At 33.1% G+C, this 25,985-nt stretch overlaps 1 protein-coding gene across 1 annotated transcript; it reads left to right on the top strand.

Annotated features, from left to right (window-relative positions):
- Positions 1-1,583: 1,583 nt before the first annotated feature.
- LOC130613022 (uncharacterized) lies at positions 1,584-25,492 on the top strand. Its single transcript, XM_057434345.1, has 32 exons — positions 1,584-1,617; positions 2,034-3,442; positions 7,975-8,200; positions 8,517-8,667; positions 9,964-11,201; positions 11,539-11,781; positions 13,452-13,555; positions 13,736-13,871; positions 14,144-14,404; positions 14,534-14,701; positions 15,362-15,504; positions 15,578-15,745; positions 15,825-15,884; positions 16,514-17,655; positions 17,729-17,895; positions 18,367-18,436; positions 19,080-19,374; positions 19,655-19,801; positions 19,955-20,131; positions 20,218-20,387; positions 20,482-20,745; positions 20,826-20,978; positions 21,053-21,197; positions 21,483-21,605; positions 21,678-21,812; positions 22,121-22,236; positions 22,310-22,448; positions 22,778-22,863; positions 23,084-23,195; positions 23,484-23,602; positions 23,691-23,803; positions 24,158-25,492. The coding sequence occupies exons 1-32, from the start codon at positions 1,584-1,586 to the stop codon at positions 24,322-24,324; spliced, it is 8,181 nt and encodes a 2,726-aa protein (XP_057290328.1). The 3' UTR covers positions 24,325-25,492.
- Positions 25,493-25,985: the final 493 nt, after the last annotated feature.

Raw genomic sequence — 25,985 nt, 5'->3', positions numbered from 1 at the left:
CAATTTTATATTTTTTATTAGTCAACGCTATGTAGATTAAAAAACAGAGTGTCCAGTGAATTCTCTGGGTCAATCAGAATTTACAGACCTAAAACCCCAGAGTAGGGCATTTCTCCCCAATCTGATTTCATTTCACCTTTTCTTATTCTTATTAAATTCTATCAAAAAGATGCAAAGTCTTCGTGTTCTTATACAATCGAAAGTTATTGTTTCTGCAGGACCTAAATTTGACTTGTTCTCTGTCAAGTAAGTGTGGTACATACTTACTCCAATGATTAATTTTATGGCGAGTTTTTGAGATAGAGAGCTCATTCAAGAGAGGTGCTTATTAACTAGGGCGCTTAATCAAGAGAGACGCTTATTAAGTATTACTTAGAAGAAAAGGCTGTAAATCAATTCAAATAGAAAAGAAAAAGAAAAAATACAAAAACTTCATTTTATAACTTACAAAAACCTGTATTTACAAAAGGACAAAATAGTCATAACCTAATTTGTTTGCATTGCTTCGCCTTCTTAAAAAACCTATTTGCAGATTGCCTTCTTTGAAAATAGAGGGAGGGATGTTGTTCGAGAAAATAGGGTAAGTAATAACAAGCAAGTTTTCCAACATATCTGATTTAAATTGACACCATCGTGGGATAAGAAAAAGTGATATTTTTTTGGTGATATTACCTGCAAATATGTTAGTGTGTTCGTTTCCACTTCTTGTTTCTCCATTCCCTGTTGCAACTATTTCGCATTTCATATTCTCATTCTCAGTTTGGTAAATTTTTTTCTTTTTAAATACGCTTGAGAAACCAATTGCGAACATTTTTATCTGTCATCCACTTCCGTTACACATCCCTGTTTTCATCAGAAAGATGACGTAAGATTTAGGAAGTTTTCTTTTTATGACGTCATTGCACCGCCATGTAGATAATGAAATTGCAACTACAGTCTACAGTATAAGACGTCCACTCAGGGGACGTGGTTTTCTTGAAAAGGTGGTCGGGTTATAAAACAAAAATGTAAGACGGCCAGCTTCTAACGTGGCCGTTTTAGACAGTTTTTTTCCTCTTAGTCCTCACCACAACTTTTAAAATACAAAAAACTTAGAAAAGATTTTAATTTCGCGAACGGATAGTTTTAAGGATTGACATAAATTTGCAAGAATATATTTTCGCGAATGTCGACAGTGGCAATTAAAGCATTTCGCGAAAAGCACAAAAATTCGCAAAATTTTGCGATATCAATTTATATAGCCGTGTTTAACTTTTGAACCCGATATCGTAACCAATCTGGAACCTCCTTTTGTTTATTAGATAAGCCACATTTAATAAGTCACACTAAAGAATAGCTAACTATCTATTTTGCATCTGCTGCGTAATCACATTTTCATATCAGACAGAACATCTTTTCATTTCCATCGCAGGCTTGACAGCCAATCGAATTCTTTCACAAAGAACGTCGTGCGTAATTCGCCACTACTCTAGACAAAGGGACGTAAGCCTTTTTTCTAATAAAAGCGGAGACCAATCTTCAGCGCTGTGCAGTGGAAACGAATAAAATTCCTTGCCGCACGCAGAATTGAATTAATGCTCATTATGGCCAAAGGGGACGGTGAGAGTTTATCGAACAGTATGTCTAGAGAAATTTTTTCATCAAATAAATCATCAAGCTTTTATAGAAAGCAAGAACACACTTTTTTAAAACAGCATGAAGCTTGGATTCTTTAAATGACACCTAACCTGGATTGGGCAATGGAAAAAAGGGAAAAAACAGGGATTGGACACTAATAACTCCGGAGTTTGTCTTTTTCTAATACAAGACAAACAAAAGTGCTTCTTTATAGTTATGTAAAAAAATTAAGTGTCTAAAACGCGATTCGTAGTAGTCACAGCGAGAAACAGTTGAACCAGTGAAAATGAGAAACTTAACATAGAGAATCTTATGTTCTTATAAAAAATTTTATTGTGAACAATTAGCGCATATGTAACTTTTTATTATAGGCCAAATATATATCTATCTAATCTGATCTAAAAATTTTCGCGCAGTAAAAAAATCTTGCACTGTGACCAACTCGTCCCTAGATCTTCATTTTTGGTTTCTGGATATCAGTTTTAATCTGTGCGGGACAGATTTGTTGTTGAAAAACCCGTCTGCTGCCGAGCAGGAAAACAATATGGCGTGTGATAGTGACGAAGAAGATGATACCGTTATAGATTTTTCTCTTAAGAATTCAACAGGAGGTGTCCATATTTTTGATTTTAAGTACAGTAATGGAGCTTCTCCGGAAGAATTGAGGAACTTTGTAACGAATGAAATTGTCAAGGTGTTCGGAAATTCGCCTGCCAATTCATACAAAGAAAGTCAAACATCTTCACAAACGAAACAAGATCTAAACAAGTCTTCAAACATTCAATTTGCCACTGACACCAATCATAATGTTCTTAGTTTGAATAAAGTCAACCAGGATGTTTCTCAAACTTCTCTTAATAAACAATTTGTTTGCATTCTTTTGCAAGATGGCTCTGTCCTTCGTGCTAAGTGCAAAACTACGGATACAAGCAGCAGCAGTAACTTGTCAACATTTTCCTCTTCGCCTGTAAGACAAAACAACCAAGAATTGTTTCAAGTTGCTAGTGATGAGTCATATGCACAATCATTGCAACGGACATTAAATACCCTAAATGATACAGTAAATTTGCTATCAGGAAGACGTTCCTACCTTGGTAGGGGTCCAATTCAAACATTTAATAATAGAAATTTAGGTCAAGGGACATCACAAATGGCTAATCAGCACAGAGATGTTTTGCAAACAAATGTTGTATTAAGCCCTTCCTTACACAGGTTGTCTCCAACTCTTAGGGGAAGCCGTTACATGCCATATGATCGTGATAGTAGATCAAATCGTAGACATATTCAAATGGGACATTTATTGAATACTCCATTATCACGAACTGTTATGTATTCTACAGATGAAGAAATGACTGGTACATCAATAATACCTGATAATACACAAATCGATCTTCTGGATAATATTACAATGGTAGCATTGGAAAATGGAACTCCTGAGGGGGAAATAAGGTTACCAAACTACCCACAACCTACAATAAATATTGAACCCTATGTGCCAGCCCAGTCTAATCTAGGTACAGAAATTGAGTCAAGATCATCAGATAATTCAGAGAATATATTTAATTCTGATCAATCGTTACCAATATTTGGGGAATGTAGTGTTGTTGACCTAAGTTCAATTGAGAATATGGACTTGGTATCTGTAAATGGAAGACAGAGTTTTACTCAAAATGATTCTATTGGAGTATTAAATAGTAGGAAGGTGGATAGTCCAAAATTATCTAGTTCAAAACAGAAAAAGGATGTTGAAAGTTCAGGTTGTGATAAAAATAACAAAATGAGTTGGGTCTCCAAAGTTGGTGATGCCATTGAAAGTGGTCTAACTGTAAGTTATTTCTGTTAAAGTTTCTGGTATAAATATGGTTTGTGACATTAAACTTAGGGCATAGTTGCATACTGTATTTGGCAGAATACACATTCTCTCTTGTACAAATTGTATGTAGTTACACATGTAATTACACATGGAAGCCACTGACAACTAAAGATGTGCATGTAATCCAACATGCATGAAGACTTTATTTGCAAGATATGCATTTATGTTGGTCACAGGGCATTACATCACATATTTATAATTTATGCTAGTAAATATAAATATATATTATTTCTATTTTGAAGCTTCTTAAACGGTCCATGTCTATGTTTTTGCTTTCTACAATTTGTTTTTGACTGTTTTAAAACGATCTATGGTAATGATTTTATTGATGTTTTTAAACGCTCTCTAGGATCCGTTTTGACGGTGTATAAAAAACTTTCTAAAAAAAATTAAGGACGTTGTATAACATCTAAATAAACTAATGAAAAAAAAATTAACTCTTAATGTTCATTAAGGCTGTTTTAGCCCATTAAAGTTCTAAGGTTTTCTGAAATTAACCGTGTACTCCATTCACGGTTCCTTGTGAACCATACAGAATTATGACATATGAGCCGCAAGACTCAAAATCACTTAGTCATAGATAGCAGCGAAGAAAATAGTTGTGCTAGTGAACATAGCGAAGTATATAGTTCTGAAACAGATGAGTATTTGCAAAGGGTGTTATGATAATGAACCTGAATATACTGAAAGTCAGTTGAAAAACATTTGTTCATCAAAAACTGCAAAAAATTACGAAACACATTTATATTTTAATTACAATATATTAAATATGTTTGCTAAAAGAGTTGTACCAGAAAAGATTGAAATTAAAAAAATATGATTTTTGTAACTCACATGTAGGCATTCTTCCTGTATTTTTTTCTTTTTAAAGATGAATCATGTTTTAATACGGTAGTGTCATCCATGTTAATAAATTCGTAAGTTTTGTGTTTAAAAATAGTTGGAACTGCTCCACAAAGTAGCTCTTTCTGTTTTGATGGTATCCCTGTTAGACGTCCTTTTAAATCATCTGTGATGGCTTGCGAACATACATATGCCAGACAACTTGGCATATTGAGTAGTAAAGACAAAATGTACAATTATAGTTAAGAAGTAAATTTCATCTTGTCTTCATACATCAAAACAGGCTAACCTTATAGTATGGTTTCACTTCTCACTCGCGGATCATACGACTTTGCTCTCCATCGTAGAGTTTTTATGTACTTAAACGGAGATGTAAATAATAACCTTTTAACTCTAAAATCCTCATAAAAATACATTTTTCAAATATATATTTTAAAAGGTATCTTTTTTAAATAGTATAATAAATGTTTTTATAAAAAAAAATTTTTGACCTTAGTTTCCCTTTAAGAAAGATGATTTTTTTACGTAATTCTTACATGCACATCTAAATACATTATGATATTTTACATAACGTAATGGGCTTCTGAAAGCCGTTCTTCTCTTATGCTACAGTACTGGAAAAAGTTTGTTTAACATACGATACGTGATGTACCACGTGATGTACCACTTTATAATAATGAGAAACAATTAAAATAGATTGTCACGATCTATCGAGAATCTAGTATTGTGACAAAATCTGTCTCTATGTGTCACGTTGGTAGGTGATAATGAGAATAAAGAGAAAGTTTTTTTAATGAGAATAAAGAGAAAGTTTTTTTTATTTCAAACACATCTCTGCTTTATCTTTTTTTATTTTAAATAAGTGTATATTATAAGAAAATTTTTAACTTTTGTATTTATTAAAGTAATTCTAGCGCATTACTTTTTAATGTTTTTTTTTTCTATTGCTGCTTTTTGTTCTTAAACTTTTAAAATGCGATCTCTAACAAAGCTTTTTTTGATGCCGCTTTTCGTTCCTAAACTTTTAAAATGAGATTTAAAAAAGCGTTTCTATCACTGTTCTTCGTTCTTAAGTTTTTAAAACGGGATCTAAAAAGCATTTCTATCACCGCTTTTCGTTCTTAAACTTTTAAAATGCGATCTAAAAAAGCTTTTCTATCGCCGTTCCTCAATCTTAAACTTTTAAAATGTGATATAAAAAAACTTTTCTATCACCGTTCTTCGTTTTTAAGTTTTTAAAACGCGATCTAAAAAATCATTTCTATTGCCACTTTTCGTTCTTAAACTTTTAAAATGCGATCTAACGAAGCTTTTCTATCGCCGTTTTTAGTTCTTAAATTTTTAAAATGTAAACTAAAAAAGAAAAATTAACGCTAGCTGTATACCCTAGATTGTTATGCATAAGTTAAAAAAATATAACACAAAGGAAGTATAATTATATTTAAACATCCACGATCATTGTTGAATACACTCTTATTTTTAAAATAGTTCTATTATGAAAAAGTTTTAATGGCCTCAATAGCTTCGAGAATAAGATTGGGACAGATGCATTGCGAAGCACTCTCGATAAAATTTAAAAGTAAAAAAACGATCTATTGCCGATCGAGAATACCGTCGCGATACGCGAAACGCGATGTTAAACAACCTTTTTCCAGTTGTGTATTAAAATTTTGTATGCAACGCTCTAAATGAACATTTGTTACATTAAATAATGTAATATTTGTTTCTTGATCTGTTTTGCTAACTGCTTATGTTTTTATTTATATCATAAAAATGCACAAAGTCATGAAGATCAGGTCACTAGTAATGTCGTTAACATCTCAATGTATGCGTTGCGCATGTTCCAGGTTCTGCAATGTTAGTTGTCCTGATTTAAATATACAGTATTGAAGCAGGACACCATGACGATTGTGAAGTTCTTCGTTAACACTTTTATGCCATACATTTTTATTATAACTATCAAATCATTTGAAAGTTAAAAAAAGCTTAAAATAACTTTCATGTGTATCGAGTTATTTATTGTGCAATGTAACATATATGATAAAAATTATAAAAAATGTCCTAGAATCTCATTTTTTTATGCACTGTAAAACTGTTTTTTATCTTTCCAAGTAATTATTATATTTTTACTTTTTTTTTAAAAAAAAAGGGTTTATTAGAAACTAGTTGCTCAGCCCATGGAAGAATCTACTTAGCAGAAGAATAATGGAAAAAATATAGGTTGTATTAGACATTTTTATGATGTCAGCAGTGCATATTCAAAAAATTTTTAAAAAATTGTTTATCTGTTGCCTCAAGCTTGAAATGTTGATTAAGAAATTATATAAATCTATATTCACTTTTAATGAGCAGTTGAGGAGACATGGAGGTTTAAGATTTTGTTGATGTCAGTAAAGACCTGCTAATGTACCAAAACATTTGTTAAGACATTTTGTTTTACAGTTACTCCCATTGCTTATGTTGATCAAAAAAATGTATTGGATCATATCCTTTTGTTGAATGGTTGAAGAAATAATGGTGTTTAAATGTTTTTTGCTGACATCATCAACCCGCCTGTTGCGAAACAAGTGGGTTGACCCAGCTTTGGAAATTGGTCTCAGTTTAGTCCCAAGCAGTCCCTAGAGCTTCCATGCAGGTGGTGTTTCAACTTGTTTCCAGTTGTTGTCCTCAAAATTATAACTGCAATGCAATGGCTTCACTGCTTTAATATAGTGTAAATTAAGGTCATAATAAGTAATTTGTTGTTCAACAATGAAGATAAAGTTCTTGCTTATTTATTAGGGAAGAAAGTGCATGCTTCCATGCCCCTAACAGGCACACTGGATTTTGTATTATTGTATTAAACTTTTTCATTTCCTCCTAAAATTTTTGTCAAAATCTCCTAAAGGAATTATTCTCATACTTTTTTTAGGTTTTTTCTTCTAAAACCTTTCCTAAAACTTGCTGAACGACATTTGATAATCGTTCAGCGTGAAACTGACAGTTATGTACTTTTAACTTATTTTCAAATACATTGAATTTTATAATATGTATATAATAATATAATAGCTAGCTATTTGTCTGTTGAAGAACAATTCCCAATTGGAAAATACTAGGTCACTTTTTCAATCAAGCATCTATTTTTTGTACAAACTTTCATCTAACTGACATATTTTGTCAAAAAATATTTTGTTTTTTGTCGAATCATGTGCAACAACAAGGCATTACTTGAAAATAAAATTATAAGGTCAGTATGGTTGCACAAAAGAACTTGAAAATGATAACAGGCAAGTTAAAACATGAATTGATGTCAACAGAGTTGTTTCGAGGAATTTTAGAATTATGCATTTTTCATAATTAAAATCTAAATGCCCCAATTGTGAATTTCTGGCTAAAATCCTGATTAATAACCAAAAAACCTAAAAAGATAAAGCTATTTAAATATTTTACGCATTTAGTCAGCTTCATCAGGTGCATGTTCATATATGTTTTAGCAGCTGTGTGAATCTAATCGTAGCCATAGGTATATAAAAATGCTGTTGCTGGGGAAAATTGTCACTGTTGCTAAGGACATTTTGTTAATCCTTTGTCATTTCTCACCAAACAAAAAATCTGAAACCCCAAGTGGTAGTTTTTATTTTTATTTTGTTTATATTTGTTAGGATGAGGTTATTTTCACTGCAATCTATGCAATGGAAAGTTCTTTTTTGTTACTGGATGCTGCTGGTGTTTTATGGTTTTGGTTTAATGATGAATCAACTCCTAAAAAATCAACATTTACTTGGAACGGGAAAGAAAAGATCACGTGTATTGGTTGTAATATGTTCAGGGCCACAGTTGTCCTTGAGTCAAAAGGCTGTGTTACATTTTATGACAGAGCTTTTTGCAGTAAGTTTATTTCTCATGTGTAACTAAACTGTGTTAGATCTAAACTCAACTTCCTCTGTATCAAGTCTGTCCATATAACATATAAGTCTGTCCTTCATGTGTAACAGAATTTTGCTTTAGCTCTTAAAAATGCGGCTGAAATGTGTACACAGATATAAACTGAGTTGATATCCATACTTCGCTAAGTTTATAGAACTGTACTGTGAATCAGCAGTCACAAATGACCTGCATTATCTATATTTTACTGACCTGGGGGATATTTAAGTAGACCTGCGCACTTTTTGTTCTAAGAGTACTCCTAAATGTTTAATTTTAGTACGAAACGGGGGTACAGAACCTACCTTGATAAAAACACTATCACACGAACCAATGTATTTTAATGAAATCATTAATGAAGATATCGCTGATGTGCAATGCTCAACATTCTTCACAGTTCTTCAAACAATTACTGGAAAAGCTTTTTGGTGGTAAGAACTTTATTTTAAGTGTTAATGTAAACATGTAGTTTGGGATTCTTTTTTAAACTTCACAGATCTAAAATTATTGAAGACTGAAAATATCAAAATTTGCTATTACTTAAATATGGCATCATAATTTATGCAGCGTAATTAAACCTGAAAAGTTTCAGGGTAAAATTCCTTGAGATCTATACATTTAAAAAGAAAACCACTCTCCCAAGTGCAATCTGGGTAGGCAAAAATTTGACATTTTTTTCAGAAAATGTAAAAGATTGCAGCAGGTATAGGTTCTACCAATTTTAAAAGTATTAGTGGCCGGATAATTTCTGGCATACAGGCTTTTTCAGGAAAGGCGTGCGATCGCCGAATGAATTTATGAAAATGACAGTATAGTCATGCATACTATATCTAACATGTAGAAAAGGAAGTTAAGATTGAGAGAGTCGCTATACGTAGATGCTCGATCATTGTGTTTTGGGTTCACAATTCAAAACGTCCCTCACTTTTCTACCGCAAAACGAAAGCACAACTAAGATCAACCTCAGAGCCTGTATCACAAGCGTAACATCCTTTGCATGTGCGTTTTACATTGCACGCGTTACTTGATTTGCACGTGCGAATCATCGCACACCTACTCAAACATTCCTGAAAAAGACTGGGCATACATAACAGAAATATTTATGTTTTGCATTTTGCTTCAGAGGATTTGAAACATTAAAACTCTAATGCAACATCTAGTGGCAGTTCCTGGTTTTATTTTACCTTTATCATGGTTTATCATCAGAAAAAGCTCTGTTAATCTGTAAAAGCAAATTAACTTTGATGGCACATATATAAAACATTATAAAAGTTTATTGTATGTACACAAAAAGGTGATAAGGTTTAAAAAGTAACAGCCTTAAAAGGCTGTAAGTCAGCAACTTAAAGTTATAGCATATTTAAATTTATACCATATTTTACACATGGGTTTGAAAATAAAACAAAAATAAAATGGGAGAGAATATTAAAGGGTTAAATATTATGCAGAAAATGTACTAGCAAAGAATATCGTCCAGAAAAAATGCTTTAAATGCTTTGTATTTATTGCTTTAAAATCAACATTTTTTTTACCGTACTTACTTATTTACTTTAACCGTAGTTTAAACTTACAAATTAACTTGAAATCATTTGTTAAATCATTCATTTTAAGTAGAACAATTTTAGGGGGCGAGAACCATGTGTGCATTTATTCGAAGTTAGGAAATTACAAAAAAAGGTGTATTATTTCACTGTTAAATTTTGATTTTTTCACAAAATTTATTTTAGGGGTTTGGCTCCTTCATCAGAAAGGAATTTAAATGTTAAACCAAGCCAATTTAATTCCCATGCCAATACTGAAATATTGGTAGGTGATACTGTTTCACTCTCAAAGCAAGATAAGAATGAGACCGGCGCTTTAGTGTTTAACAATATAACTAGTCAATTTGGTGTTGTGTTGGGAAAAATGTATGATGGAGATACTCGAAACGAGTCTACAATTAAAAAGGTAGATGTCAGAGTTTTTTCTGAGCAGTTGTTAAATAAAGAAGAAGAGAAAGTAAAACCTAATGCTGAAGTATGGGAATCTAAAGATGTAGTGTTTTTGCAAGACCAACACTCTTTTACTGGCAAAGTTGTCAGTTTAGATGGTCCTTATGCTATTGTTAAGCATACAGAAATAGAAACAGATGTGACACAGTTAAAAGTTTATTTTAAAGCATCACTAGAAAAAGTTAATAGCGAGCAAAACTGCAAAACAGGAAGAAATCGATATCAAAAACATATTTCACTCAATCCAAAAGAAGTATTTACAAATAAGAATTTTACTATTGCTGCAGTTGCAGCCAGTGAACTTGGTATTACTTTGCTTGTCATTAGAACTGTGGATAACAAGGCATTTTTAATGTATCCGCAATGTTTAAACTACCATTATTCATCTTGGTTAACCTGTGGTAAATCGCAAATTGATGAAAATGAAGTTTTAACACCAGATTCAAACTCCACTGTTGAGTATGAAGCAACACCAGCGTATGAATCAAACTTATGTCTTGCCATAGAAAAAAGAAAACCTAGATTTAGCGAAGAACAGAACATCTGTAAACAAGATAGGGATATTTTTAATGTCAGTGAAACAGATGAAGAATTACTAAGTAAGGCAAAATCACTTCAGGAATTAGATAACAGTTTAAATAAACAAGGAAGATTTCCAAGGTTTTCCAGATCGTTTTCAATGCCAACTGGCCATACCTCTGGTGAAAAGAATTTAAAACGAAAACTTGTCAATGGAGATGATATTTCTCATCATGATTTTGATAGTACTACTCTTATTAGACCCAAATTGTTTTCAATTGGAAATTTACATAACCAGTGCACATTAATGTTAGACAATAAAGGGTGTGTTTACCCCTTCCGGTTTAGCTGTTGTTTAGTTAATCCACCTCTGCTTGAAATTTGTCCAATGACATCATTTATTTTGCTGGAGAGGGGTAGAAACAAAACAGATAAGATTCTCACAGTTCTTGCAGGTTTGTTTTCTAATTTCAATTTTTTTATTATTATTTTATGATCATAGCTTTTTTTGTGATGTTTTATGTGTTACTAGCAGTTAAAAACACTTATGGGAGAATAATAAACTAGCACAACAAACAGATTTAAAATACACTTCCGTCGGTTGCATCTCCACACAGGCGATAATTTGCTGCAACAATTGGAATATGAAGACTATTTTTTTGGTGTTGGCATAAAGAAATATAAGTTACAGTTGACCAGTGTTTTCTCAATTATCAAAATTAATTTTTATTGGGTATTATACAATTCGTTCTGTATATTTTAATTTTTTAATCAGACAAACCTGTGTTTTAGTGCCTAAAAAAGCACCTTTGACAACAGCCATTAAAAACGGTGATCTGGTTGCCGTAAAGAACTTGCTGTCAATGGGTCAAGTGGATGAAAATTCAAAGAAAAAAATGAAGGTAGACATTACGTCTGATTTAAATCCAGTTGGCAATGAAATTGAAACGAAATCAATGTTTGGCGAATACTGTAACGGCAATCAGAACGTCATGCATATTGCTGTGGCAAATATTATAAAAACATCTGTAAAATGTAAGGACTCTTTGTTGTTCTTGTGTTATCTGTCAAATGCAAGGATTCTTTTTGTTAGTTAAGTAACTACTGGAAAAACATTTTGTGTTTGTAAGAATAGGAACTAAGAATTATTGTTCATAATAAACTGTGATGTATTTAGAAACAGGCTAATTTTTTGTTAAAGGGGATTCTTGAACAAACATTTATACAAATGATATAAATTATATAATGTATAAATGACATGTCTCTAAGGGTAACTGTTTGCATAAAGAAATGATAGATAAATAAAAAAAATTGAAATTTTCTTTCTGTAGATCATTTGACAAGATTTGACAAGGTTTACATTTTTAAGATATTTATATTCTTATCTTTATTATGGTAACTGCATTAGCAATCATCATCATCATCGTCATCATTCTCGGCTTAACGTCCGTTTTCCATCCTAGCATGGGTTGGATGGGGTATATTTATGACCCTCATCCTGATCTAGACTGTGTTAGATCTAAACTCAACTTCCTTTGTATCAAGTCTGTCCTTATAACCTCCTGCCAAGTCTTTCTCAGTCTGCCTCTGGGCTTTGCCCCAGGAACTATCAAGTTTCTACACTTTCTTACCCAATTATCCCCCTCCATTCTTTCCAAGTGTCCCAGCCAATTCAATCTTTTTATCTGGATAACATCTTTAATTCTATGGATACTTATCCTGCTTATTAGCTCATCTGAACTCTTTCTGTCTGCAAGACTGGCGTTACACATCCACCATTCTCATATCATTCCTTTGTAAACGGTCAAGATCTTCCTGCTTCACTGCCCATGTCTCACTACCGTACAACATAACACTTCTTACACAGGCCTCATACAACCTACTTTTTAACACAATTGACAAGAATCTGCTAGTCAACAGAGGAAGTAACTCTCTGAACTTTTTCCAAGCAGAACCTATTTTGCAAGTAACACTTCTTCCAAGCGATACACACAAAAATTTAAAAAGGCTAATTGAAACCAAGCTTTGTGAAACTAATGTAAAACATGTTTTTACAAAAAGTCCTAACTTCCCTTCAATTCGATGTATTCCATTGTGTGACCTTTTCCTACTCTTTCTGATGAACTATATTGCCAAAAAATAAGTACCTTAAAAGAGATTCCTGCCTCAAAAATGATTTTTTATATGTTGTGAGAATAAAAAGATGTTTATCAAGCCCTTTGGATTTTTTTTTTAAAATCTTTTTTCATTCTCAAATTATTCAAGATTTTAAATATTCAATTTCTGGGATCTTATGATGTCATAAGTATGTTTTTAAAAATGCTGACATCACATTTCTACATATAATTCAAGATGAGGCCATTTTTAAACTAAAAAACTTTGCACATGCTAAGATATCATCAACAGCATAAATCCACACTGCTTAAAAGTTTTGATATTAAGTAAATTTGCCAGATATATCAAGTAATAATTTACGCTTACTACCTTATTGCATCATCAATGATGATGTCATAAAGTCAGCTGGAAATTTTGAAGCTTAGTATCTTGAGAAAGAAAAAAGATTTAAAAAAAAACACGATAAACAACTTTTTATTCTCCACATCATATAAAAAAGTCATTTTTAAGGCAGAAATCCCTTTACCTTAAATGAATAATCAAGAAGTTGAAAACAATTTCCTAATCTGACACCCCTTTTTAATGTTTAGCACCTGTACAAGGAAATATCATGGATGTGAGAAATGAAGAAGAAAATGCAATATTGCAACAACTGCTGAACAATCCTTCAACATGGTTGAAAATAAAAACACTTGTAAGCTCTGTCTAATTCTTTTTTTAATCTTTCTTCTTATTATTTTATTTACAAAGTCTTTTTAAATATTATCATCAATATTGGATAGTCTAGAATATATATAGTATAAATTCTTTTTCCTGAAAATGTAATTTCTTTCAAAAAGTCAAATTCTGTATTTTTGGTAATATCTATGTTTAGCTTTGTGAGCGTGACAGTCATGGTTGCACACCATTCATGAGCGCCATTATGATGCAAAACCTTAGAGGAGCTTATCTTATCTTAGAAGCTATAAAACGAGATGGTAAAAATGCATGTAAAACTGCGGTACCTTCTGGTAATCTTCTTGTTCTAATTTCTAAAATTACTTTTTTGTTTGTTGTTGAGAAACAAGCACATTGAATTCTATCCATCAGGAAATAAAAAAATGTTTTCTGCTTTTATTAAAAAGTTATTTGTTTTGACAAATTCAAAATTCGGCAAAAAAATTGCCTACGTGGTATGGTATTTGCCTGTTTGCTTTGTTAACAATTCAATAATCTGTTTTACTTCCTAAACATCTCCCATGTGTAGAGTTGTTAAGAGCAGGCCATTACTGTTATATTTCAGATATGAATCTATTCACAAAGGCAATATGCACACCCTTATTTTCTGGGTTAACTCCACTTCATGCATTAATACAAAATTCTTCAAAGAAGTCTTCATCGCAACAATGGTTCAACACGCTGAAAGTATCAAATCTCCCACCAAGTTATTCACCCAGACTTTTGTTAAAACTTTTTAAATCCCGATTTCCATCTGTATATCGGGCCATCATGCCCATACCTAAACCATGTTGGCCAAAAAGAAGTGTTAGAGAAAAGGCAAAAGGTACGTTACAAACTTCACAAATTCCTTCTTCTGGCGTCCCTTTGAAAGCTGATTTTTTCTTTGATATTTTCACAGGTCTTCCTGAATTAAAGTATTTTGTGGTATATATTATGTATTTTTAAATTTTAGTTTTTGAAAAAAAGCAACCTCCAGAAACACAATCAAAGAAAGGAAAAATAAAACTGAACACACCACAACGTCCACCATCGTACATTAACATTGGACCTCGTTATGGTGCCAGTAGTGCAAGATACACCATCAATCGCGCTGATATACTCAGGGCTAATGCCAAGGAAGGTAAGTTTATGTTTTCAGAATTTATTGATAAAATCTTTTGGGCTGCATGTGACAACGAAAGGGGAAAATACTCTTTGTAATCGCCAGAAGCTTTATACTAACTACTCTTACCTTACGAGAAGAAAAAAGATGATAAAACCAACCCCATATTTTGGAAATTCAATTTTAAATTTTTATTTTAGTTTGATGTGTTTAAAGAATTAAAAAGAAAAAAATATTTCTATATATTTATTTTTTGACTGTAGTAAGCTTTGTAGTTTCCTTAAAGGGATCCCATGGCAACCACTTTGAATGGTATTGAAAACTGTTGTTGTTTTTTTTTGAAAAGTTGCTCCAGTCCTTTTTTAACTTGCCACAAAAAAGACTGCAGTTTGAAAGTTAGTAACGAGGGGGGATATAATGGCCGTGAAGCATATGTAGTCACACAAGCTTTTAACAAAAAGTGGATGTAGCATTGGCAATTTTTCAGGCAAATCTTTCAAATAAGCACAGCTTGTAAAAGTACCTTGGGATCCCTTTACAATTTGCACATTTTATAGAAATAAACTTTTGTGGTTGACTAATTCTAGTGTACTTTACAGAATTTTTTTTGTCATCCCACAAATTTTTGTTCCCATATGTATTTCATAAATTCTGTTTCATTATGGATTCTTATTTAAGGCTTAGTTATGTTTGGTGATTTGAACGAAATGTACCAAGCTATTACTGAAATGAATAATCACAGTCTTCTTATGAAAAACGATCACCCTAGTGGTGCCTTGTTAAGTGTGGTACAACACTTGTTACAAGTTCAACATTACCAGGTCAGTATAGTTCGTTGTTCTCTTTTAATGCTGGTTGTATTGGTTTTTTAAATATATGTTACTTCTTTTGTAGGAAAATTTATCAGATTTTGTGGATTCTAATGCTTTAGCAAATGATAAAGCTAATACGTCTGATTTTAACATGGATTCAGCTGCTGGTAGCAGTTCAACTGCAGCCTTTAAAACTATTCCAACGTCTCAAGATTTATCATCGCAGAGTCGTGTAGAAACAATTAGCAAGGTATTATTGATAAATAAAAGATGTTAGATTATTTTCCTTTTTTAATATTTGTCTTGTAACTGATTCTATTTTTTGCTAGTGTTTTGATGACATCATGGTGCATTGGTTAGTTACATCATTAATCACTTGTAACCCTTCGGTGAGTATCATTTTTTGTTTTTTTTATAACTCGTTTGATTTGTTGATTGGCCAAGAAAAAATCCACTTAATTAGGGAGGCAAAAATTTAGAGAGATATATTTTGAAGATATCATTAATGGCTTGCCCACATGTAAAAAAATATGAACACTTGTAGGTCTTTTAAATGCTTATCCAAATGATGTATGGGATCATACGGTTTTAACGAACCGTTACAGAGATGTTAGGGTTTAAAGAATTTTTGATGATGTTGTCAACCTGTCGATTATGAAACAGATGGGATGGCTTAGCTTTGTCAAAATGCTCAATTGTGGTACTGGTTTGCCATTTGTTACTGATGCAGGAGTTAACGTCAGTTATTTCCATCAGTTTCAATGTTATTTAGTCTTAAACTTGTTAAGGCAATGCTGTAATTTTAATGATACTCTTGATATCAATCTTTGTAATGACGTAAACAGTTGATTTAAAAATAGAAAATTGATTTAAAAAACGCAAATTTTGGCCTGGTTCAGTAATTCAATCACAGACAAACTTTGTGTATTATGAAGATGTTAGCAATCCTGTCAAAGACATGAACAGTTCTGTAAAGGTTTTATAGTTAATATTTTCTTGACTTTTTATTCATTTTAAGATTGCAACGTCAGCAAATGCAGAAGGAGACTCGGCATTATCATATTTTATAAAAACATATCCCCGATATTCCCCATCACATTTACACAAATTATTTCTTAATTGGCGACCATGTAATCAAACAAGTTGCAAATACAACCGTCATGTTGGCAAACTTTCAATCACATCGCAAATTGAACTGGATGCTAATGCCCCTTCAAGTAATCAAGAAAAGAAAAAGCCTGCAAAAGAGAGTGCAAAGAAAACACTCCTTCATCCAGATGATGCAACCCAGTCTTCATCACACTTTGAAAATCCCATCTTAGCAAGAAGAGGCTTACAATACAAAGGAAACTCTTTAACGTTAAATGTAAAAAGCAAATCCCTTCAAACTGACTCCGTTAGTAGTCCTGTTACACCTAGTATTCGCATATTAGATAATCTAAAGTTCGCGCCTATAGAGGTCAATGCATCAACAGGGTTAACACCGCAGATAACACATCCATTTTCAGCTGTTGACTCTTTACAGGACAATGCGCAAGGATCAACTAAGTCGTCAAATATTAGCCCATTCTTTCCACAAACCATAGAGAATACTCCACAGGTGAATGGAAGCAGTAGTGCGACGCCAAAACGAGACTTAATTACATGTAACTGTCATCGAAGTAAAGCTAGATTATTGTGGAACACAACATTTGAAGCTTCTGTCTTCTACTTAACAAAAAATTGGCCATGTCTGGTGGGTACTGTCATGTGTTATAAACCTTTTCCACAAATTGAATGCAGTGAAATGAAGTTAGTTGATTGCAACAAGCTAGATAATTTTACTGAGAATTTGTTGTTAAATCCCTATAGCATATTATTGGAAGTTTTCATCAAAACTTTAAAGATCAAGTTTCTTGAAAGTAAAATTAGTCAAAACCCATCATTACTGGCATCTTTACATTCCTGCAATCCAACTGATCAGGAAATTTTCAGGGGGAAAACGTTTAATTGTTTGCTGCCTTGGTTTACTGTGCAACGATTTGTGCGTGCTCTGGTGCGACAACTCTCTCTTAGTTTGAGTAAAAATGCAACCCTTGGTGCAAATTTGAAATACAAAATTGGTAGACATGCTAACAAGGTTCATTCAAAGAAAGAAACAAGATTGAAAGACAATTTACGGTAATTCTTTTTCTGGTCAACATTTATCACAGTAATGACTTGAGTATAACCTTGCAATAAATCATCTCTTTAGTTTATGTTTGAAAGCGTTTTCATGGATATCTGTGTTGGAAATCCTGAGAGCAGCTGACGCTATGCTAAAGCCAATCAGATCGGGTACAGTTAAAGCTCAGTCAAAAGGTATTATTCGTGACATTCAAAGTGGTGGACAACCCCTGGTCAGATCAACATTTCCTTCAGGTTTGTACATTGTATTTTAGATCTCTATTAATAGTAAAGAATGTATTGTTTAATATGAAATTATACTACAACTATCCTGTCTGTGAAACATGTTGTTCTGAATAAAAGAGTAATATACTAAGAACAGTTTTTTAAGCTGATCTACGTTGTGTTTGTTTTTGAATTCTGCTAAGATGCAATGGAGCACTGAATCCCGCAGTCAGTTTGTTGGCTTGGAAACAGAACAGGAATATGTTAGAGCGCAAAGACATTTAAATTTTTGGAACTGATCTAGACAGAGTTTTTGCTAAAATATCCTTCTGTTTAAAGCAGATTTTGCTCTCAACAATAGACTAGTTTACATTCTTTCAACTGAAACAACACCGGAAGAATCAAAAACAGGACAGATTTGGATTTTACAGAATATTTTAATAAGATAAAGTTTTATTAATAAGATAAAGTTTTACTATTTATCTCTTTGTATTTGTTCAGGTATGAGATTACATATTCCATTGAATGGTACTGCACAGAACCAAAGAACAGTTATACGGAGTGCTTCGAGGTAAATATGTTGCATTTTTTAAGAAAAACTACTTGAGAACACCCTAAACTCTTTGCAGGAAGAATTGAGATCGCTGCACACTTTAAAGTTGTGTTTTTCCACTGTAATGATAAAAAAATTTTGAAGTAAAGTAAGATAAGATATTTTTGCCTTTCTAATGTTTTACATCTTGCTCTATACATGAATATTGTTTTGGATTTAGTTTTATTACAAAACAAAGAGGGTTACAAAGCCTCTGAGAAGGATAATACGTTACAGAATAAAGTTGTCGCCTCTAATCAATAAAAAGTATTATTTTCTGGAATAATGAAGATACATGTGTGTTTTGTACAGGGTGAGCGATGGGATTAAATAGAATAAATATTGGATGCACATTTAAAAGAGCAACCTTACATATAATCTTGAGGCTCACAGCCAAACTAAAAATAAGGGGTTGTCAGAAAATTTTGGAATTGACAATTTTCATTCAGGAAAATCTCGGGAGTATCATATAATTTTTAGTTCAGAGCTATTGGGGAATTTTTATTGTCACAACGTATATGACTTTTTGCATGTTGTAAACTATATTAATTTTTTGTTTTAAAATCGTGGCCATCTTTTGTTTTGTTGTGTGATAAATTTATAGATTTAACTTTTTTATTAGGAGATCTAATAGAATAAGTGCATCTCTACCATCTAATGGATCGACAATGCTGAGTGACGACAATCCAAATCCTACTGCATCACGTGATGACGAATCAGCTTCAGATGTCGACGATGGTATCGAAATCAACGATCAATATTCCGAACACGCTTCCCAATATGGCCGAAGTGACTTGCAAGGCGTTGGATGGAACCAAAATCAAGTGATTACACCTCAATCAACAATAGCTTGGGCTGTAGATGGACATGTTAATCGAAGAAGCGAAATGTCAAGTAGGCTGCCGCCACCAGGATTGGTACGTATTTTTGTGATTCATCAAAATTTTGTCTGAATGCAAAATTATAAATAACCTATACTTCAGAGTTCTCAACAAAAAACGTGTACCCTGAATCTGGTACAATCCGTCGGTTCCGAAACGGGACTACAACCATATTACTAGATGTCGTCTACAGATCAAGTAGGATGCAACAAGCCAGCTAGCTTTTTAAAACATTGCAGGATTTTTTCACCCTAACATTGTCAGAAATATAAAATCAATATATGAAAGTAACTATATGGTTATGTCTTCATTTTAGTGGCAATTTAATCAACAAAATCAACTCCAACATCAAATAATGAATACTCCTTCTATTCATGCTGGATATTTGTACCTTGCAAGAATGTTTTGTCGGCTGGTGAAAGAAGCAACGGATTTGGCAGCTTCATTATCCAACAATACACAGGTGAACATTCATACTATATATTCATACTACATCACAACCTGAATTATCTTAATGTACAAGTTTTCCAAACAAAAAGCTGAATTTGACAATATTTTGAGTGAATAACAGTGTGACTAATTCGATTAAGTGATATACTTGTAACTCGCTTTTTAGGATTACGGTCCATTGCAAGGAACTTTTTTGGTGAAGCCGCTGGAGTTTAACAACACTGTGGAAGAAACGTTGATGAATGAAGCGCAGCATGTTCTTGATAAAAGTTGGAAATGGATGAGAAATGTTCTCGACATGTTGGAACAACAGTTAACTGTTGGAGAGGAATTTGATACTAAGGTTTGTCATGTTATATTCAGTTCTTGCTATTTTTGTTGTTGCTGTTGGAGATATATGTTTTTATGCATATGATATCTTGTGTTTAGCATTTTGTACTTCGCCTGGAAAAAAGCAGCCAGGAAGGAGATATTGCTGGACTTGGACGTCCATCTTTGGTACACCTGTATGGTTCGAACCCAGACGAATACATGATGTATCTGTTGAAGCAGGATATGGGAGAAGCTGAAGATTCTTTGCCAGTGCTTGATTTGCTGAGGTAAGTCTACGAAATGCAAAGAATTATGGTTAACAACATGCTTTTCTAAAACAGCATTGAAGAATACACAGATAAGATAATTTTGTTTGTTAAGCTATACTCATCTCACCTACATCCTGGATGCATATCTTTACATGAAGAAAGTAAAACCATTCACAAAAAGAAAACCGGATGATGGCACACCCGCTGAGAGTGCAGCGCAAATGAGTGTAAATATGAAATTCTTTAAGAATACCATCGATGCGGAAGAAAGATTTATTGATGTTAAAAGTGTTCAAAAACATGTGGAAGAGGTAAAGTCTGTAGCCAATCACATTTCATCTTGGTTGGATGGTTCAATTTCAAAAAAAGAGTCTAGGTAAATTCTTTTTTGAAAATCTATCTTCGCATTATAACCTTCCGGTTATGGTTTATATTTCCATTGCTTATAATGTTTAGGGGAAACGAATCTAGCAGTAGCGAAAATGAGGAGTCGGTCGAATGGAATCGAACTGTTGAAGCATTTGCTACTTTATTTCTAACAGAAGGTCCTGGTTACGAGCGAGACAGTTTTCTAGCTATCAAATCTGGTGCATCGGGAAGAATGTCAAGGTAGTTGGTGCATATCATACTTTTCTCGCCCTTTCTTATCGTGTATGTAATGCATAACGTTCATCTGTTTTTAGGTTTCAACGCTCACTGGCTGCCGTGCGAGGAACAGATGCGGTCAATAGGCCATCAATTGTTCCTAGTCAGGCGGAGAATCCCTCTCTTATGATTAATGTTGGTCGGTCGAAACTGCTAAACGATTGCATTAATATCTTCAGTGAGGTAATTCATTTTAGCTGTTCTTTTAATGAAATATTTCAGTGTAGTATTCACTTAGGGCAAACAAATTATTCTGAGAAAGGTAACTGGTGAATATAAATTGTTTTCAGAAATATTTTTGCATGTGTGAAGACTTTTTTTCAGTTTGTGGAGGGTGTGGCTTCTTTTTTGTGTGTAATGAGGAGATATGCTTCGTCATTGTGGATGTTGTGGATCTTCTCTTCAGTACCAGTAAATATATATAAATATAAAGACACGATTGCCATCTACTTTTATAATCGATTTTAGAGCATGGACCTTCACCCATATGGCACTTTGCGAGTTCGCTTCGAAGGAGAAGAAGGTACTGGACCAGGTGTAAATCGGGGATTATTTGCTGCTTTCGCGAAAGCTTTGAAGAGTGGTGAAAAGGTCAGTAAAGAGAATTCTACACGCAAAATTAATACTTCAGAAACAAACCAAAATGATTCGTGATATTTTTAGTATAAAGATTGGCCGGTTGAATTTTTTGGGGAATGTGGCAACCTACCTACTCAACGTGGTGTGTTCTCGCCGAAAGTTGGGAAGTATCATTATGTTGAACAACCAAATGTTTATTTTGGATACGCTATGACACAGGTTTGTTTTGTATTTCATGCAGATTATTTTGCAATAGCTTTTTCACTTGCTGAACATAGCTGGCTCAGAGCATCAAAAAAAAATTTATTCCCAGTCATTTTACTGTGGTATTGAAGTAAAAATGTTGTTGTAAATGTTAAGGGCATAGAAGGGTACGATGTCCTTGCCTGAAAGAATTGTGGCCTGCGTATATTCAAAGTAAAGAAACAACTCCCCCCTCTCCCCCCCCCCCCCCAAACCACCAATTAAACTTAATTAAGCAGGTGTTACGAGTTAGCTCTGTACGTGTCGTATATTTATTGCTTCAGGAGAAGCGATATTCAACATTCGTTGCGATTGGTCGTTTTTTTGGGATTACATTGTGGTTCAACCAAACAATACCCCTTGTGCTGTCCAGACCAGTTTTGCGCTATTTGCTTGGAAGGTATGTCCATTTGTATATGTTTGTGTATTTGTGCTTATGTTCGAAAAGATCTTAATATTTCTTTCTGTTACAGGGATGACGAGATTGTTTTCGACGACCTTGCTTTTTTCGATTCTGCATTATATCAAAGTTTTTCAGATTTACTAATGGATGCGCTTTCTTCGAAATATACCGACGATGAGTTTATGGATGTCTACTGCTTCTGTTTTGAGGTATGTTGTGTTGTTGCTCCCTTTGACATTTTGTTCAAGTTTGAAAACAGGAAATACGGGCACTGCATTGAAGAGAGTTCTGAGTTATTGATGATACAAAATTGCGGTACCTTTTGACTTTATTTTACGGTCAACGTACAAATAATCATTACGGAAAGTCAAAATGGTATCTCAAATCTCATTTGTTTAAATTTCTCTGAGATATTTCAACACAAATAGTGTGGTAGCATATACAACGCCAGTAGTTTGTGAAATCATAAAGTTTTGTTTTGTGGTTGAGCGCATTTTTTAAATCATCTGTGTTCTAACTTACTAAAAAAATCTTACAGATAACTGTGGATGGACATACTGAAGAACTTATGCCTGGAGGCAAACAAATTAGAGTTACCAAGCAGAATGTTCTAAATTATGTCAGGTTAGTCCAATTTTTACTGTAACGGAGATCGGGTTCTTACATGCAGTTTTCCACAACGTCTGAGAGTGGCGTTAGGCGTGGGTGGGTGAATTTTATCTGTTTTAAGTACATTAGCCGGTGGTTTCTATGTGACTTCTAAGAAAAGTTAGAGATGATGAGAGTATGCTAGATTGGTTCACTGTAACTTCTATTGCACCACCATTTACACAACGCATCTTAGGCTGTACAGTCGCCACCTGCTCATCACTGCCCGAGAAAACGAACTTCAAGGCTTAAAAGACGGTCTGCATCAGATGATACCAAAAGAATTGCTTGATCGACTGGAACCTGAGGTATATAAATATAATAAATAGAATTGGCTGAATTTATTTTCTGAATATTTATTGAATGTTCTTTTGTTATCTAGCATATATCCTTTGTTGTTAATTTTTTCGAGCAAATGTTTTTTATCTCTTACTTTGTGAAACTTTTGTTTACTGCTGCGTCATTCGAACTTTTATTCGAACATATTGTGATTTTTTTCGAATTAGTGGATACATACTGTATAAGTATGTTAAAATAGACACTATTTTTATTTATTTATATATGAATTTATTTATTCTATTTATTAAATTATCAAGGACTTACAACTGTTGTTGTCTGGTGGTGTGGAAGATGTGAGCTATGCCAGGCTGCGCTCAATAATTACATTCAGTAATTCTGGAGGCTGTTCACGTGAGATACTTGAACGTTACAAATCGTAAGAACATTTTCCTGCATGCTTGATTGTATTGTTTAACCAATTTTTTTAAGTTAACAAATCTTTTCATCCTTTCTGTTTATACTAGGTGGTTTTGGAAGATAGTGTTGAAAATGTCTTCACAAGAGCGACAAAAGTTACTTTACTTTGCGACAGGATCGTCTGTACTGCCAGCACTTGACAACAGAGTCGGGAATAACGGTATGTCTTTTTCACTTCTGATTTTTCACACAGTTTTTCGACTTGTGTGTCCATTTATCTCTTTGGAGGAAAAATCACCTGTAGCTAAAAGTGGTTACTCTCCTCAGGTTTTTTTATAAGTAATTTTAAAAATTACAGCAAAAGATAATCGAAAGAGAATTTAAAATGTTTTATATTATTTTTTTAATTTAAACGTACTGTTTGGGAAAAAAAAGAAAGCAGCAGCCCTGTCTAAATTTTCTACTTTTCATGCTTGGGGGTGGTTGTTAAATTATTATTACCACCCAAGTGGGCGCTCATTCGAGCAAATAAGACATGTTTGTATAATATGATTTTCTTCTGTATTTATTTTAGAGGAGTTATCGATTACACTAGATATTATCAACAGCTCCAATAATTTGTCGCTACCCATGTCTAGTACATGTGGTCAAAGAATCAGTATGCCGTTATATACATCGAAAGCCATCTTGAAACGAAAGTTATTACAAGCTATCGAATGTCAAAGCTATGGTCTTGGATAAGGTTGATGATTGGTGTGTAAATAGTGGAAGCAAAGAGTCGTGGTCACACGAGTTTACGTGTTATCGTGCAAAGATGTCAGTGAGACGTGTTGCACATCATTCGGTTGCGTATGAAACTGGTGCTACTTTGTTGAGTGTTGTTTATTTATTGTAAAATTTTAAAACCTTAAAAAGAAATACTTAGGATATATTCAGAAGCTTGTATTGTCGGTTGACGATAATTTGACGCTCACCTTCTTGGTGGTTGTTTTACTGTCCTAGCTACATGAATATGTTCCTTAAAACTAAGAGCTAAATCATTCCACACAAAATTGTTTTATCAATAATTTTTCTTTGAGTTCTCCCTTCATTATCTCTCTATTTTAATTTTTTTAATATTTTAAATTAAAACCTTGTCAATGAAATATATAAATCGGCTGTAAATGCCCTTCTATGTATTTCTCTAATTTTGACTGAGTATTTTAAACTTAAGTACGGTAGCCATGTTGAACTGTGCGTGGTTAGACAACATCTCATTTTTTAAGGAATTGTATCGGATGATTTTTTAAAATTCTTTTAGCAAGTTATCTTGTGGAACGAATTATTAAATATATTGAATTTTTTTGTAAGATTGAAGTTGTTTGTGCGCATGTGCGATGTTACTAAAAAAAACAATACTTCAAAACACATGTGAAACGTGTGTTGAAGAATACTGTAATATAGAAGAATCTCTGCGCAGGAGTACATGTTAAGTGTTTTGCTGATCCGAACTAATCCTTGTAACCCCATTGTCATGTTTTTTGGGGTTTTTTGCTTACTTAAATCTGGCGAGTTAGTAAAAATAATTTCGAGTTTTGGCGGTTGTTATTATTTAAGGTAGACAGGTGGCTGTTCACGGTACAGTAAATCAGCACTGCTCTTTTCTGTTAACAATTCAGAAGCCTGGCCAAAGAAATAATTCACAACATGAGATAGTAAAGAAATAAGTTCGATCAAAAATATAGAAAAAAAGTTTCATAATATGTGATAACAGTGTTATTGTTGTAGCTATTGAAGTAAATACATGTGATGTTGCTTGCTTACTTTTTTTATATTTGCTCTTTGTAAATATTTTTATATTTTTTGTGCATGATATGATCTGAATAATTTTATGTAATGTGAGCAAATGCTTAATGGTAACTTACGATCATTTTTTGTGATATGTTGATAAAAGCATTCTGAACGAGATCTACAGAACGCTCAGTCTACGTCCAGTATATGATATAAGTCCTTCTTCTGCTAGGATTTCTTATGAGCTGATAGACTTATGTAAATTGTGAATCTTTTTCTTGTTGCAATTTCTTAATTTACAATGACCTAAAAATTATTGAAATTTTAGTATTCTCCTTAAATTTTCATATTCTCCTTAAATTCTCATATTCTCCTTAAATTCTCATATTCTCCCTAAATTCTCATATTCTCCTTAAATCTTCATATTCTCCTTAACTTCTCCTAACTTTTCTCAACTTTTAATTCTCCATCATTCATTTTTAATGGAGTTTATGAAGTGCACTGTGAAAATCTGTTAAGAAATACAACAAAGCAACCTCAATCCTAAAGCTTCTTCTAGTGACATAAATCTGATAGCAACCTCGATCCCAGGACCTGTTGTCTTTTTTGCATATCGGACGGACAGACGAGCA

This window comes from Hydractinia symbiolongicarpus, chromosome 10, assembly GCF_029227915.1.
Source record: "Hydractinia symbiolongicarpus strain clone_291-10 chromosome 10, HSymV2.1, whole genome shotgun sequence".
Classification (NCBI taxonomy): Eukaryota; Metazoa; Cnidaria; class Hydrozoa; order Anthoathecata; family Hydractiniidae; genus Hydractinia; species Hydractinia symbiolongicarpus.
This window is presented reverse-complemented; position numbering and strand designations above follow the sequence as displayed.